The following is a 16,321-nucleotide window of genomic DNA, read 5'->3' as shown; positions in this document are numbered from 1 at the left end:
GAAATTCAATTGCAAATAAAAACTAACAAATATTATTCATGTTGTCTCTGAATACCACTAATATGCTTAGTTCTGTGCCAGTTACTATTAAAAGTAAAATAAAATTATACAATATCCCTAACCTCAACATGCTTAGAATTGAACATATCTTTTTTAAAAGTATGCTAAGAATTTTCTAATTTGAAATTAAAACTTTTTAATTTTGAGTGAAAATGGGAGTTCATAACCCACTTGAATCAAACTGAAATATGATAGATTAAGAACTATGTAATGTTTTGAACGACCAACAATAAAAAAAAAACCTAAAAAAAAAATTCGAGTGGACACTATTTTTCATTAGTTCATTTTAGTTACCCATAATATTAGGGTTCTTTTTGACAAACTTATACAAGGATGGAATATATTTTGCTCCAATTTAGACCCCAGTACTTGCCTTTTCCCTCCTCCTGTTCCCTTTCTTGAGGTGGAGTCTTAATGTATCTATCTGTATATACAATCGACATTATACGCTGAAGCTTTGGTGTAGATAGTTGGTCAAAGAAAGCAGAAAAATATTACTTCTATATTTCACAATTATATTGTAGGTGTCTGGTTAATCTGAGTTTCCCAGGCTGTCATTAGGTCCAGGCAGGATTTTCCAAAGCCCTGCTCCCACCTATCTACATTTGAATAAATATTCTCTTCAGTTGGCAGGGATGGAATCTGGGGCAGGAAAAGGTAATGTTTCAATTTCCCCAGGGATTGTTGATTTCAGATTCTATGATTTTAAAAGAGATTAACACCTCTATTCCTTACACTATCATTTATTTGTCTAAATTTTTCTCTAATTTCCCATTGGTCTTTTGGATCTAGGATAGTAATTGTGGTCTGAATTATGCTTACAGGTGATTGAAAAGCTAAACCCCCAAATAGATGGATCTGAAATAGTGCTGCTGACAGATGGGGAGGACAGAACTACAGGGAGATGCATTGATGCTGTGAAACAGAGTGGGGCCGTCATTCATTTAATTGCTTTGGGGCCATCTGCTGAACAAGCAGTAATACAGATGAGCACTGACACAGGTAAAACATGATCTGTACATTCTAGACCTTTAATACCAATGTATATAAAGAGGCTGACAACTCAACAACTTCTCTTAAGCTCCTAGTTTGCAAGTCCTGGGCCAGGAGTTGGAAACCATAGTCAAACCAGACCCAATTTCTGTTCTCACAGTATTCAGAATTCAGTTATATGAAGAGGCAAATAAAACTGCAAATTAGATCATAATCATATAATATTCCTTCATAACAGTAGGACTATCCAAGAATAAAATTCTGTGTGTGCAGAGGAAGCCATCAATTCCCCCAAGGTTGTAGAGTATAGGGGTAAGGAGATTTCAGCAACTAGGTGACTTCTGAGCTAGACCTTGAACAAGGTATTAAATTTCCCTGGAAAGAAAGAGGGTAAGAGAAGATAATCAGGCAATGAACCAAAAAAAAAAAAGTCATGTTGGAGGACAATTTGATGGAAGCAATGTGATGGAAGCAATGATATTTCCTTGAGGAAGCAATGGTATTCCTGTGAGGCCAGAGCATAGGTGCCCATCTGTGAAGCAGGCTGTGAGGTGGAAAGCCACAACTGACATTAGCTCAGCCAAAAGATCCAAATAACAAGAAATTTCTAGATAAATATTAACAATAGTAGCTGTTATTTTAGATACAAAGATGTGATGAAAACATATTATGTTTATAATATCTTCTAAACATAACAGAAAAAATATAATTCACAACATGAGTGCCAAATATTTTATCAAATTGGCTTTAATGGCACAAATATAAGCTTTCTGTTAGTTGTATAAACTCATCATTTTAAGGTGTTTCTGTTTTGTTTTGTTTGTTGTTGGTGTTTTGTTTGAGACAGATCTCTAAAGTTGCCAAGACTGGCTCCAAAATTGTAATTCTCCTGCTTCAGCCTCCCAAGTAGCTAGTTTTACAGGCCTGAGTTGCCATGCCCATCCAAAGTGCTTTTATAGCAAATGCAACATTTAAATCACTTCCAAGTATTCCATTGAGTAGCAGTACCTTTTGAACTTGTCTTTAGTGCTTACTTTTCTTCTATCTCCTGTCAATGATTGTCAGGATACTTCAGTACATAATATCTTTCTAATTTATATATTACCTTCTAATTTTCTGTTTGATCTACTCTTTCTGAAATATCTAAAAACCACTTTGATAGAACTATATCCTAAATAAAACTGAATAATTCCCCAGAAGGGTTGTGTAAAGACTGCAAGCTTAACCACATGGAACTGTAACATTTTCTTTCATCATCCATGATTATTTGATGTATTTCAGGTAGCTGATATTTTGATGTTGAGGTATTAAAGTAGCTTCTGCTTCCTAGTTGTATTTTTAAATTGGCATTTCAGAATTAAATCTTATAGCTATCTGACATTAGTATATTTTAATAATATGTACTGAAACTGATTTTGTTTAAAATGTTACCTTATTAATCACTAAAATGTACTTATCTTCTAGAAAGCAAACTAACTAATGCATTTACATTTTAGGAGGAAAACATATTTATGCTTCAGATAATGCGGAGAACAATGGCCTCATTGATGCTTTTGGGGCCCTTACATCAGAAAATGCTGATCCCACCCAGAAGTCATTTCAGGTCAGAGTTCCCACTACTGGGGCTTTTCTGCTTGCATTTACCATAACTGAAAAGAATTTGTAGTCTTAAGCTTTGAGTTCTATGTTTATCTCAAAGTAAATTTCTAATTAAAATCAAAACTTTTGCTAGAAATAATCAACCCAATTGAATGCTAAAATCAGAGGAAAATACCAGAAAAAAAAGAAAGAAAAAGAAAGAGCAGAATTGGAAAAAAAATATAATAAACCTTTGAGGAAAATGAAAAAAAAAGAGTAAAATAAATGGTAAGAGAGCTAAGATTTTTTTTCATATTCCCATAGAATTTGGTTAAGGAATAATATTAAAACCTAATTACATACATTTTCCATCAAAGGACTTCATTTTTAAAAAGCAACCATTTTTGAATGAATGTATTTTTTAAAAAACTCATGTTTTCAAGGTTTCCTTATCCTTCATTCTTATAAAATAAATTTAGATAAATGAATTCAAGTGCCTAATTTGGAAACATAAGAAGTGTATCTTGGAAATAAACAGGAGAAAGAAATGGTGAAAGATTATTCTGTATCTACAAGGCTAGGGCTTTTCCCACCTCTTCAACCACATTTTTTTGCTGTCATTTTATTTTACTCACCTCTCTTCTGAACTCAACTCTTTTTCTCATCTATGTTACAATAGCACCATCATTTTTTTTAAAGAGAGAGTGAGAGAGGAGAGAGAGAGAGAGAGAGAGAACCTTCAACACTCATTTTTTTTTAGTTCTCGGCGGACACAACATCTTTGTTGGTATGTGGTGCTGAGGATCGAACCCGGGCCGCACGCATGCCAGGCGAGCGCGCTACCGCTTGAGCCACATCCCCAGCCCACAATAGCACCATCATTTTTTGTTACTTAGATTCAAGGACTTTGATTAAGCATTTGTTCTTTAATTCAGATCACATCTATGATGTCAACATAGGCTATTTCCATCAAAATCTTAAAAAAATTCTCTTCTTTCCAAAAGTCTATGTCATACCTCCTTATGTCAAGACTTCCGTGTTCAGTTTTTCTATTCATCAAGTTACTCTCTACATTAAAACTTACCATGATCACCTAGACAGACCTATTTTCCAACAATAAGTAGAGCATAGATGCTGTAGCCTGTGGCTTAGAATATTTACATTTTGGTTTGGAGTTTTTACAGCATAATAATACTTTCTTAAATGTTTTACAAACTGTTTATGTATCAATGTGCATATGTGTATATTTTTCATAGGCTTACTTAAAGTATTAGTAAAAGTTCTGCTGCAGTGTCCACAAAGGTACCTCCTTTACCTGCGGTGTCATGGCAACCACCCCAGAGGCGTTATAACCATCTCTTTACAAGTACCAGAGCTGTTACACCATCAATGAAGTGTCTCATATACTTCCATAGACAGTGTAACGGCCCCACAAGAGTCATTACTGTGTCAAGGCAGGTGCCTGAGCCATTATGGTGTCAGTGGAAGTGCTATTTTAATGTCAGTGGAATGGCCGCACACAAGTTCTACTGCCATCAAAAAAATAAAGGAAATGAAACTAAAAAAAAAAATAATACTTTCTTAAATCAAAGACATATTCACTTAACAGGAGATGAAGATTTTTATAACAATGATGCTTCAAGTAGAATCCACTCACTTTTATCAGCATGAGGGTATGTTTTGTTGTGGAGTACGTTGAAGTAGAGATGAGATTTCTTATTGTTCTGAAAATGCTCTACTTAGGAAGCATGTAGTGAGTGGATCAAGTTGGACCTTTTGAGACTTTATGTTACCTGAAATGAGCCAGGCCCAGAAAGACAAAAGTGCATGATCTTAAATAGTTGAACTCAGAGAAGCAAACAGTAGAATGATCATTATCAACAACTGGTAGAATGTAGGAATTGGAGAGATGTTAGACAAGGATACAACATTTCAGTTCAATAGAAATGAGTTCAAAAGATCTATCATACAAACATGATGATGATACTTAATAACATGAATGACATCCTCATTGAGAGGACTTCAGTCCTTTCACAAACACACACACACACACACAAAATGACAAGGATGTGAGGTAATGCTCATGTAAATTAGCTTGATTTAGCCCTTCCATAATGGGTATACTTTTCAAAACATCATGTTGTATATGATAAACTTATACAATTTTTGTCACTTTAAAAAATAGTAATTAAGCAAAAGAGGTCTCTCCTAGACTATGTGCTACCCACAAAGTCTTGAATAGCTTCTTAAAAGTTCCTCCTTGAGATGGTCCTACATTTTACTTGGTCTTGTCTCAAGATTCCATCCTGTACACATCAGTTTCCCCTTTTGTGTTTGCTGTCCAGAGCTTCACTCTCTATCCTGTATGAAAAACTATTTCAAGATTTCAGACCAGGAAAATATCCATGAGAGCGTTTTCCCAATGATTTATGGTCCTTATTTGTAAAGCTCTCACTCTCTGTCAAATGCTCGAATGACCCATAAACATCATTTCTTGGATCATCATGAAAATGGGTAAACTAAGGGTAATCAAACATGCATGCACACAAACACACACACATACATACCCCCAATAGTCCTTCGCTGTCTACAGCACCCTTTAAAAGTAAAGACTAGTATGGGTCTGGGAAAAAAATAATCATTTCCTGTCCCCAACTGTAAATTCATTCTCCTGATCTACAGCTCTTTTATATCCTGTTTTTCTCTCAGATCCTCTATTTCCACACATTCTAGCTAACAACTGCTACATATCAATGAGTTTCAGAAAGATCCCAAGAGTAAGGTGGCCATATATAAGATTATATTTAGATGAGAAATTGAGACTGATCTTTAAAAGAAAAAAAATAAAATTATTCTATTCTCCAATCATCGATTTTTAAAATGTATCTAAACAGCTCGAAAGTAAGGGATTAACCCTGAACAATGATCTCTGGATGAATGACACTGTAATAATCGATAGCACTGTGGGAAAGGACACATTCTTTCTCGTCACGTGGGAAATCAAGCCTCCCAGTATTTCTCTCTGGAATCCCAGTGGGACACTGACAGAAGCTTTCACACAGGACACTGTTTCCAAAATGGCCTATCTCAGCATTCCAGGAACTGCACAGGTAAGTGATCAGCTTTTAGACTTCCTCTGAATTTTTGAAAGCTGAAAATAAATTGTTTAATGTCATAAGTGTGAGTATTGGTGATCATATCATCTACAAAATTATTTTGTGATGCACTCTCCTTGACTTTGTGACCCTAAAGACTGTAGTAGATAGCAGGAAAATGAAATAAAGAACTCTTGCATCAGGAGAAAGTCTAACAAAAACTCTCAGGAAAAACTATGGGAAGACTCTGTGCAGTTAGTGTGCAGATTGCTGCTGAGGTCAATGAATAAGACCAAAGGCAGACTGTCCAGTAATTACTTTTTCCAGATGAGGATGTCACAAAATACAGACACCATACATGACAATAATCAGAGTACCTGCCTGAACCCCAACTCACACCATTTTAAAACCTCAAGCCATCAAAACCCTGTTTATCATACTTCATACTTCTAAGATTTATTGTAGATTTGAATAATGGAAACCAGAATATGATTTAACTCTGGAAACTTACTATCTTTCCACTGGAAATTTTAGGTGGGCACTTGGACTTACAGTCTTCAGGCCAAAGCAAACACAGAAACACTAACCATGACAGTAACCTCTCGGGCAGCAAGTTCTTCTGTGCCTCCAATCACAGTGAATGCTAAAATGAACAAAGATACAAACAAGTTCCCCAGTCCAATGATCGTCTATGCACAAGTTCTCCAAGGGTATCTCCCCATTCTTGGAGCCAGCGTGACTGCGATCATTGAATCAAACAGTGGAAAAACACAAGTTTTGGAACTTTTGGACAATGGTGCAGGTAATTCACTGATTTCATGAATAAGCCTATATTTTTAAAACTCAGGATATGGTAAGGGTCCTGTGTCAAAATGGGGCAGTAAGATAGATACCCAAGGGATGGAGAAATAGCAGAACCTGCAGGGAATTCTATCAGATAAAACCTGTAATCAATGTTGACAATAAATGTTATTTGTTGTTATTATTATTGGCCATCACCATTTAAGTAGATCTCATTCAGACACTTGAGGACAGCATCAGCAATGCCAGGCAAGTGTTTCATAGGGGAACATCACCAAGAAAGTCTGCTCAGAGATGGTTAAGCACAAGCAGTCAGATGAGATCTAGTAGTACTACCTGGGCCCCTGGTAGGAAAAGGGAGAGAAGCAAGAGTAACTGCCAACGACTGAAAAAAAAAAAAGAGTTTTGAGAGCTGAGGCTCAGAGGCAGCAGGAGCTATCTGAAGAAAGGAGGGCTCCTCACTGGGGCATCAGATACCGGGTGTTACAAGTAGGAAAGAAGGAACTGTGCTGGCTTCTGGTAAGAGATCAGTGAGCAAGGAAAGAAGCAATTTGATTCACATATGAATGATTACAGATTTGAATCAGTACTTTCCACAATGTAATTTATTCACTCTTTTGATAATACTGTCTTCAACTAGAGTTGGCTAATTATTCTTATGTGCAACTCAATTCCTTCTTCAGGCACCACTGTCCTTTGCTTTTTCTTTCCCTTTCCATAAAACTATCTGCAATATATAAAACCTATCTGTATCTTGTTTGATTTCTTAGCATTTCATCAGATGAATATTTAGCTAATTGGGAAGTATCTAGTTTGAAATGCCTTCACTTAAGAAGGCAATGGTGATTAACAATGGCTTAGTGTAGGCATTCTCAAACTTTAGCATACAGGGAATCATCTGGAGAGTTTAATTAAAATATGGAATGCCAAGGCACTTCCCTAGGTAGTATGAGAAATTTACATGTCTGAAAATCCCTAAACTTATAGAGATACAGATAGTGGTGGTTCAAGGACCTCACTTAGTACCCTCTGATTTAGAATTTATACGCCACAAGATACATGTTTTGCAATATAACAGGTGACACCAATGCTAGTGTTATCAAGAAGTATACTTACGATATAGTGTTCTTGAAATCCTCCAATTTTTATTCCAATAGCATATGGGATTTTTCTGTGTCAGAACAGAAAATTAATGGATCAGCAAAGACAAGAGAAAAGAAAAAGGAAGAGTTGTTGAAGATAAAGCAAAACAAATAATTGTAGTTGGCTTGAGTGAGAATTAGATCCTACACAAAGTCACTTTTTTTTTCCTATTGTGGGCATTTTTTTAGTTAAATACAAGGATGACATATGAGTAGATAAATTAATATGACTAGATAAATTAAGGTGAAAACAAAGCAAATGGCAGAGAAATGGTAAGAGTAGTACCATAAAATATATTTAAATTGATAAAGGATAAAAATATGAGATATTTATGTATTTATTATACATATACAAGTATAAATGTATATATATGTGGTATATGGATATAAAGGTATAAAAATAACTTGAGTCTCAATTCAACAATATTTTGAGCTGACAAAGCATAATGGAAATATTCTCCAAAAGATCAAACCCTAAATATGAAGCCTGGTGGAGAGGACATGTTATAGAGGCCACAGCTTGTTGTTTTGGAAAATGCATGAATTTCTCTTTGTATTTACAATCATTTATTTCTTCATTTCTATGATAAGGTGCTGATTCTTTCAAAGATGACGGGGTCTACTCCAGGTATTTTACATCTTATTCAGAAAATGGCAGATATAACTTAAAAGTGCGGGCTCACGGAGGAACAGACTCTGCCAGTCGAAGCTTGTGGCACCCACCAAATAGAGCTGCCTATATACCAGGCTGGGTGGTAGATGGTGAGTAGCTCATGGCGTCTGAATTCATGCATAGATAGAATAATATTTGGGGTTTGGTATAATTGAGGCTTCAAACATCTTACAACTCACAATATAGCTTTTCCCACTTCTGGAATGAAGTTCTTAGCTAATTCTCTAAATTAATCTGGGCTTTGAAATAATGCCTGGCACCTAAAAACTGTTAGCTAGAATTATGTTAGTTTGGGAAACTTTCATGATGTCAACAAAAATATGCCAAATTTTCAGCTCAGGACATGAAAACAAATCAATATGTTATGAGCCTAAGTAGAAGCAGAATTTATCCTTTAGATTACATGTGCTATTAAAAATAATAATTTATTTGTGATGGTGTTTTCTGGTTTGTTTGCTTTTAAACTGCTTTTATATTTTAAAAGTTAATATGTATATTATGGGAAACAGGAAAACACAAGCAAAGAACAAAGTCGTGGAGTCACAAGTAGCTTAGCTAGACATGTCCTTTCAGAACCTGCATGTCCGTATACAACATCTCATTTTGTGTGACTGAAATCATAGTGTGAATCAGGCTTTTCTGTGTATCATGAATATTCACCAATTCAAAATCCCAAAGCTACATGAGTATTTTTGATAACCAAGAATACACTATAGCAATACCTTCTGTTAGAAAAAAAAATTGTACCCCTGCTTTTCCTGGGACAAAATTTTCACTGAAGGCAGAAATGACAACAGGTCTCTAGATAGATATATTGGCAAAGTTACAACTACAATAATCCATTCCTTTAATGCTCAATTTAAAATGAGACATAAAGTAACAGAATATACCAAGCATAATGTTTCTCAGAAGGTTCACTGTCAGATTTCTACTACTAAAATACTAGCAAGAGAGCATGTTCCCAGTGAATTGAAGTATTCCTACAGTACAGCCAGAAGATGCACACACATCAGTAGCTCACATCAAAATGAAAATCAGTGTTTGCTCCCATGATAGTGGAATGCATTACAATTCTTATTATACATAGACAGCACAATTTTTCATATCTCTGATTGTATATAATTTATGTTCACAATAATTCGTGTTTTCATACATGAACTTTGAATAATGATGTCCATCACATTTCAACATCCTTGATAACCCTTGACCACTCCCTTCCCCCCCCCCAGCCCTCTACCCTATCTAGAGTTTATCTATTCCTCCCATGCTCCCTCTCCCTACCCCAGTATGAATCAGCCTCCTTATATAAGAGAAAACATTTGGCATTTGTTCTTTTTAGGATTGGCTAACTGCATTTAGCATTATCTTCTCCAGCGTCATCTATTGACCTGCAAGTGACCTGATTTTTTTCTCCTTTATTGCTGAGTAATTTCCATTGTGTATATATGCCACATTTTTTCTATCCATTCATCCATTGAAGGGCATCTAGGTTGGTTCCACAGTTTAGCTATTATGAATTGTGCTGCTATAAGCATTGATGTGGCTGTGTCCCTGTAGTATGCTGTTTTTAAATCCTTTGAGTATAGACCAAGGAGAGGGATAGCTGGGTCAAATGATGGTTCCATTCCTAGTTTTCCAAGGAATCTCCATACTGCTTTCCATATTGGCTGCACTAATTTGCAGTCCCACAAGCAATGTATGAGTGTGCCTTTTTCCCCACATCCTCGCCAACACTTATTGTTGTTTGTCTTCACAATAGCTGCCATTCTGACAAGAGTGAGCTGATATCTTAGAGTGGTTTGATTTGCATTTCTCTAATTGCTAGAGATGATGAACATTTTCTCATATATTTGTTGATTGATTGTATACCCTCTTCTGAGAAGTGTTTGTTCATGTCCTTGGCCCATTTATTTATTGGGTTATTTGTTTCTTGGTGTTTAACTTTTTGAGTTCTTTATATACCCTAGAGATTAGTGCTCTATCTGATGTGTGAGGGGTAAAAATTTGCTCGTAAGATGTAGGCTCTCTGTTCACCTCACAGATTTTTTATTTTGCTGACAAGAAACTTTTTAGTCTGAATCCATCCTATTTATTGATTCTTGGTTTTAATTCTTGTGCTATAGGAGGCTTATTAAGGAAGTTGGGATCAATTCCAACACGATGGAGTTTAGGGCCTACTTTTTCTTCTATTAGACGCAGGATCTCTGGTTGTATTCCCAGGTCCTTGATTCACTTTGAGTTGTGTTTTGAATATGGTGAGAGATAGCAGTTTAATTTCATTTTGATGCATATGGATTTCTAGTTTTCCCAGTACAATTTGTTGAAGAGACTATCTTTTCTCCAATGCATGTTTTTTGGTGCCTTTGTCTAATATAAGTTAATTGTGATTTTTTTGGGTTAGTCTCTGTGTCCTATATTCTGTACCATTGGTCTACCAGTCTGTTTTGGTACCAATACCATGCTGTTTTAGTTACTATTGCTCTGTAGTAGAGTTTAAGGTCTGCTACAATGATGCCACCTGCTTCACTCTTCCTGCTAAGGATTGTTTTAGCTATTCAGGGTCTCTTATTTTTCCAGGTGAATTTCATGATTGCTTCTTCTATTTCTATGAGGAATGCCATTGGTATTTTGATTGGAAGTGCATTAAATTTGTATAGTGCTTTTGGAAGTATGGTCATTTTGATAATATTAATCCTGCCTATCCAAGAGCAAGGTAGATCTTTCCATCTTCTAAGGTATTCTTTGATTTCGTTCCTTAGGGTTCTGCAGTTTTCATTGTATTGATCTTTCACCTCTTTTGTTAAGTTGATTTCCAAGGTTTTTTTTTTTTTTTTTTTTTTTTTTTGCGGCTGTTGTAAATGAGGTAGTTTTCCTCATTTCCCTCTCAGAGGATTTGTCACTGATATACAGAAATGCCTTTCATTTATGGGTGTTGATTTTGTATTCTGCTATTTTGCTGAATTCATTTACTAGTTCTTGAAGTTTTCTGGTGGAGCTTTTGAGGTCTTCTAGGTATACAATTATATCAACAGCAAATAGTGCTAATTTAAGTTCTTTCCCTATACATATCCCTTTAATTTCTTTCATCTGTCTATTTGCTTTGGCCAGTGTTTCAAGAATATGTTACATAGAAGTGGTGAAATAGGGCATCCCTGTCTTGTTCCAGTTTTTAAAAGGAGTGCCTTCATTTTTCTCCATTTAGAATGATGTTGGCCTGGGGCTTAGTGTAGATAGACAGCCTTTAGGATGTCTAGTTGTAAATTCTTTTAACTTTTGTTTATCAGGGAAGGTTTTTATTTCATTGTCAAATCTAAAGCTTAATTTTGCTGGTTACAAGATGCTTGGTTGGCATCCATTTTCTTTCAGAACTTGATCTATGTTGTTCCAGGATCTTTTAGCTTTTAGGGTCCAGGTTGGAAAATCTGCACATAACCTGATTGGTTTTCCCCTGTATGTAATTTGATACTTTTCTCTCATGGCTTTAAGTTTCTCTCTTTATTCCTATGTTAGGCATTTTCATTGTAATATGTCTTGGTGTGGATCTGTTGTGATTTTGTACATTTGGTGTCCTGTAAGCCTCTTGAATTTGGTTTTCCAATTTATTTTTCATGTTTGGAAAATTTTCTAATAGTACTTCATTGAATAGAATGTTCATTCCTTTGGTTTGGAACTCTATGCCTTCCTCTATCCCAATAATTCTTAAATTTGGTCTTTTTATGCTATCCCATATTTCTTGAATGTTCTGCTCATGGTTTCTTACCATTTTCATTGTGCAGTCTACATTATTTTTCAAGATTATATAGTTTGTCTTCATTGTCTGGGGTCCTGTCTTCCAAGTGGTCTAATGTGTTGGTGATGCTTTCAATTGAGCTTTTAATTTGGTTTATAGTTTCTTTCATTTCAAGTATTTCTGTTTGTTTTTTCTTTAGAACATCTATCTCCCTATTGAAGTAAACTTTTGCTTCCTGAATTTGTTTATGTAACTCTTTGTCAAAATGATCTTTTGCTGCTCATATTTGCTCTCTTATATCATCCTTTAATTGACAGAACATTTTAATTATGTGCAGCCTGAACTCCTTCGCTATAATTTCATCTGTTGTCCTGGCCATGGATTTTAATAATGTGGTATCTTGATTTGTTTGGGGCACTTTTTTCCCTTGTCTTTCCATGTTGCTCGGGTATCTTCCTTTCCAGTTCTGTGGATCTGAGGCATTCCCATGTTTACCCTATAGGCTTGTAATGCCCCTGTAGGGTTCCAATACCTCTCCTTTGAGGGGAAGGATACTGTTAACAGATCCCAATATAAACAAAATACCACCTGGTTATCTGATGTTCTAAACTGGTAGTTGCCACAACTAAAGATGGTTATGGAGGTCTAGCAGAATGCACTTCAATTTATAGTACACATATAGAGCATAATTTTTTATGTCTCTTATTGTATACAATGTAGAGTCACACCATTTGTGTCTTCATATGTGTACTTAGGATAATGATGTCCATCTCATTCCACCATCTTTCCTACCCCCAAAACTTCTCTCTCCTCTCCTTCCGCTTTGCCCTATCTAGAGTTCCTCCATACTTCCCATGCTCCCCCATCCATCCCCATTATGGATCAGCATCTACATATCAGAGAAAATATTCAGACTTTGGCTGACTTCACTTAGCATAATATTCTCCAATTCCATTATTTACCTGCAAATGCCATGATTTTATTCTCTTTTAATGTGGAGTAATATTCCATTGTGTATATATACCACATTTTCTTTATCCATTCGTCCACTGAAGGGCATATAGGTCGGTTCCACAATTTAGCTATTGTCAATTGTGCTGCTTTAAACGTTGATGTGGCTGCTTCACTGTAATATGCTGTTTGGGGGTACAGACCAAGGAGTGGGATTGCTGTGTCAAATGGTGGTTCCATTCTAAGTTTTCCAAGGAATCTCCATACTGCTTTCCATATTGGCTGCACTAATTTTCAGTCTCACAAGCAATGTATGAGTGTGCCTTTTTCCCCACATCCTTGACAACATATATTGTTGTTTGTATTCTTAATAGCTGCCATTCTGACTGGAGTGAGATGAAATCTTAGGGTAGTTTTGATTTTCATTTCTCTAATTGCTAGAGATGTTGAACATTTTTTTATATATTTGTTGATTGATTCTATATCATCTTCTGAGTAGTGTCTGTTCAGTTCTTTTTACCATTTACTGATTGGGGTTTTGTTTTGTTTTGTTTTGGTGTTAAGATTTTTGAGTTCTTTATATGTCCTAGAGATTAGTGCTCTATCTGATGTGTGTGTGGTAAAAATTTGCTCCCAAAATGTAGGCTCTCTATTCACCTCACTGATTGTTTCTTTTGCTGAAAAGAAGCTTTTAAGCTTGAATCCATCCCATTTATTGATTCTTGATTTTATTTTTTGTACTCCAGGAGTCTTATTAAGGAAGTTGGGACCTAATCCAATATGATGGAGATTTGGGTCTACTTTTTCTTCTGTTAGGCACAGGGTCTCTGGTTTTATTCCTAGGTCCTTGATCCACTTTGAGTTGAGTTTTGTGCATGGTGAGATATTGGGGCTTAATTTCATTTGGCTGCATAAGGATTTCCAGTTTTCCCAGCACCATTTGTTGAAGAGGCTATCTTTTCTCCAATGTATGTTTTTGGCACCTTTGTCTAATATGAGATAATTGTATTTATGTGGGTTTCTCTGTGTCCTCTATTCTCTACCATTGGTCTACAATTCTATTTTGGTAAAAACAATCCTTCCTATAAATTTTAACACAAAGTGTATTCAGAGTGTTATTTAACTAACTATCCTTTTGTCATTAATGTTTTCATTAAATCACAAGAAAAAATGTGTACAGCAAGGTGATGATAAGCATGAATAATGCATTATTTGCTAACTTTGCTTTGCATAGTTACTTCTCTTGTGACTTTTAGGGGCTTTTTCTTAGCAATTAGAATACCATCATAAATATTATTCCTTAGCACTTGCAGCATGGAGTGGTTGAAAGGAAACTGGCTTTTCCCCAGGTATATTCCAGCCTGAAGATAATTTGAGAAATAAAGCAACATTTTTAAAGGCATATATTGAATTATTGAATTATTATATACCTTTATTCTTTTTAGTGTAGTCCTCATTTTAGAGCAATTTGTTATCCCATTTTATCCTAAAGGATACTAAAACGTGAATTATCCCAGCAATTGGTGCTTATGATTGTGTCAGAAGACTTAGTAAAAATTTGACTATACATATGAAGAGGGGAAAAACCAGTGGGATGAAGAAGGTGATTTGTTTGCTAATTTTGAACTAGTGAATTTTTAATGCAGGGGTAATTGAAGTGAACCCACCAAGACCCGAAACTACTGAGGATACTCAGACAATATTGGAGAATTTCAGCCGAACAGCATCTGGAGGTGCATTTGTGGTATCAAATGTTCCAGGCACTACAAATGCTCCCTTGCCTGACCTGTTCCCTCCAAGTCAAATCACAGACCTTGATGCCACACCTGAGGGTGATCAGATCAACCTAACATGGACAGCACCAGGAGATAATTTTGATGTCGGAACAGGTAAGCATAAAGTATCATGTGGTTTCAACTTAAGTTAAAGCTGCTCATTGCAAAAGCAAGGGTGTATGGGCAGGTTAGGAAAGAACAGTTTTTGACTGACAGCTCACTGAACTTTTAATTTTATAATCTGATATTTTTTAATCAATCAAACAGGAGATATTTTAACATGGTTAAAATAAAGATAGTAGCATTTGGCAGAGCTTAAAAGTCAGAATTCAGGTTTATTTAAAAAGCAGTAACTTTTTTGTGAGTATACACTATGCATAAGTAAACAACATTTTTGAGAGTAAATGGAAAAAAATTTATATGTATCTATGCTACAGTTACTAAACTGCCTGTACCTCTTTTCTTAGTCCGAGAGTATATCATAAGAATAAGTGGAAGTATCATTGATCTAAGAGACAATTTTGATGATGCACTTCAAGTTAACACTACCAACCTATCACCAAAAGAGGCGAACTCCAAGGAAACCTTTGCATTTAAACCAGGAAACATCTCAGAAGAAAACATAACCCACATATTCATTGCCATTCAAAGTGTAGACAAAAGCAATTTGACATCAAAAGTATCCAATATTGCACAAGTGGCTTTGTTTATCCCTCAAGTAGATCCTGTTCCTGATGAAGGCCAACCAAATCCTAATCCTGGTGAAAGTCATCCTAATCATAATTCTGGAGTAAATATTTCTACAGTGGTGCTATCAGTGGTGGGGTGTGTTGTGGTTGTTAGTATTATTTTAAGTACCACTATTTGTATCTTAAAGAAGAGAAACTCTTCAAGAAGACCTACAACAGAGTTTTAAAAAAACAAAAACATAAGGAATGTATATTTCTGAAATTCTAAATTCAGCCTGTATGAATTTACACTTATAAAAGATAAGTTTAGGAAGTCTAAAAAGAATACTATGATTAAATATAAACATGCATGAATTTGTGAAAAACTGCCAATACTAAAGTTAATAGTTTTATTCACTCATTTGATTTTTCATGTGTAGTGATAAATAAAGACCTTTTTCTTATTGATGCCCCAGCTGTGTATTATTTTTCTGATGAAAAAACGTTCAAAAATAATATTTACAAATTTCATGACAAAGTTAAAATTGTCAGTTTAAGTAGTTTTTTAAAAATTACAAAAAAATCAAATAAATGATATTTGTGGAAATTCACTGTTTTTGGTGCCATTGATATAAATTGATGGCATTATACCTAAAAGCTCCACGTAGCACTGAAATGTCTATAATCATATTTGTTGCAATTTATGAAATATGGAAGGTAGCAGTTAAAAAAAATCAGATACCACCTGTCAAACAATAGTTTTTTTTTCTGATTTCAGTTCAATATAAACATACGCGTCTTTTTCCTTAAAAAGCCATACCTACCCATGTACTGTTTCTTTCATCATAGGAATTA

At 35.3% G+C, this 16,321-nt stretch overlaps 1 protein-coding gene across 1 annotated transcript in view; it reads left to right on the top strand.

Moving 5' to 3' along the window:
- Window positions 1-15,714, top strand: part of LOC308656596 (calcium-activated chloride channel regulator 4-like) — a gene marked incomplete at both ends in the record, with an annotated part of 32,010 nt that extends 16,296 nt beyond the window's left edge. The window contains 7 exons of the mRNA XM_081307839.1: window positions 885-1,062; window positions 2,550-2,656; window positions 5,526-5,741; window positions 6,261-6,528; window positions 8,261-8,431; window positions 14,670-14,912; window positions 15,266-15,714. Of these exons, the coding sequence (XP_081163965.1) occupies window positions 885-1,062; window positions 2,550-2,656; window positions 5,526-5,741; window positions 6,261-6,528; window positions 8,261-8,431; window positions 14,670-14,912; window positions 15,266-15,714 (1,632 nt within the window). The remainder of the gene's footprint in view (window positions 1-884; window positions 1,063-2,549; window positions 2,657-5,525; window positions 5,742-6,260; window positions 6,529-8,260; window positions 8,432-14,669; window positions 14,913-15,265) is intronic.
- Window positions 15,715-16,321: the final 607 nt, after the last annotated feature.

The sequence above is a fragment of the Spermophilus citellus genome (genome assembly GCF_964194105.1).
Source record: "Spermophilus citellus genome assembly, chromosome: 9".
Taxonomy (NCBI): Eukaryota; Metazoa; Chordata; class Mammalia; order Rodentia; family Sciuridae; genus Spermophilus; species Spermophilus citellus.
The sequence above is the reverse complement of the archived record's forward strand: the minus strand, read 5'-3'. Positions and strand labels throughout refer to the sequence as shown.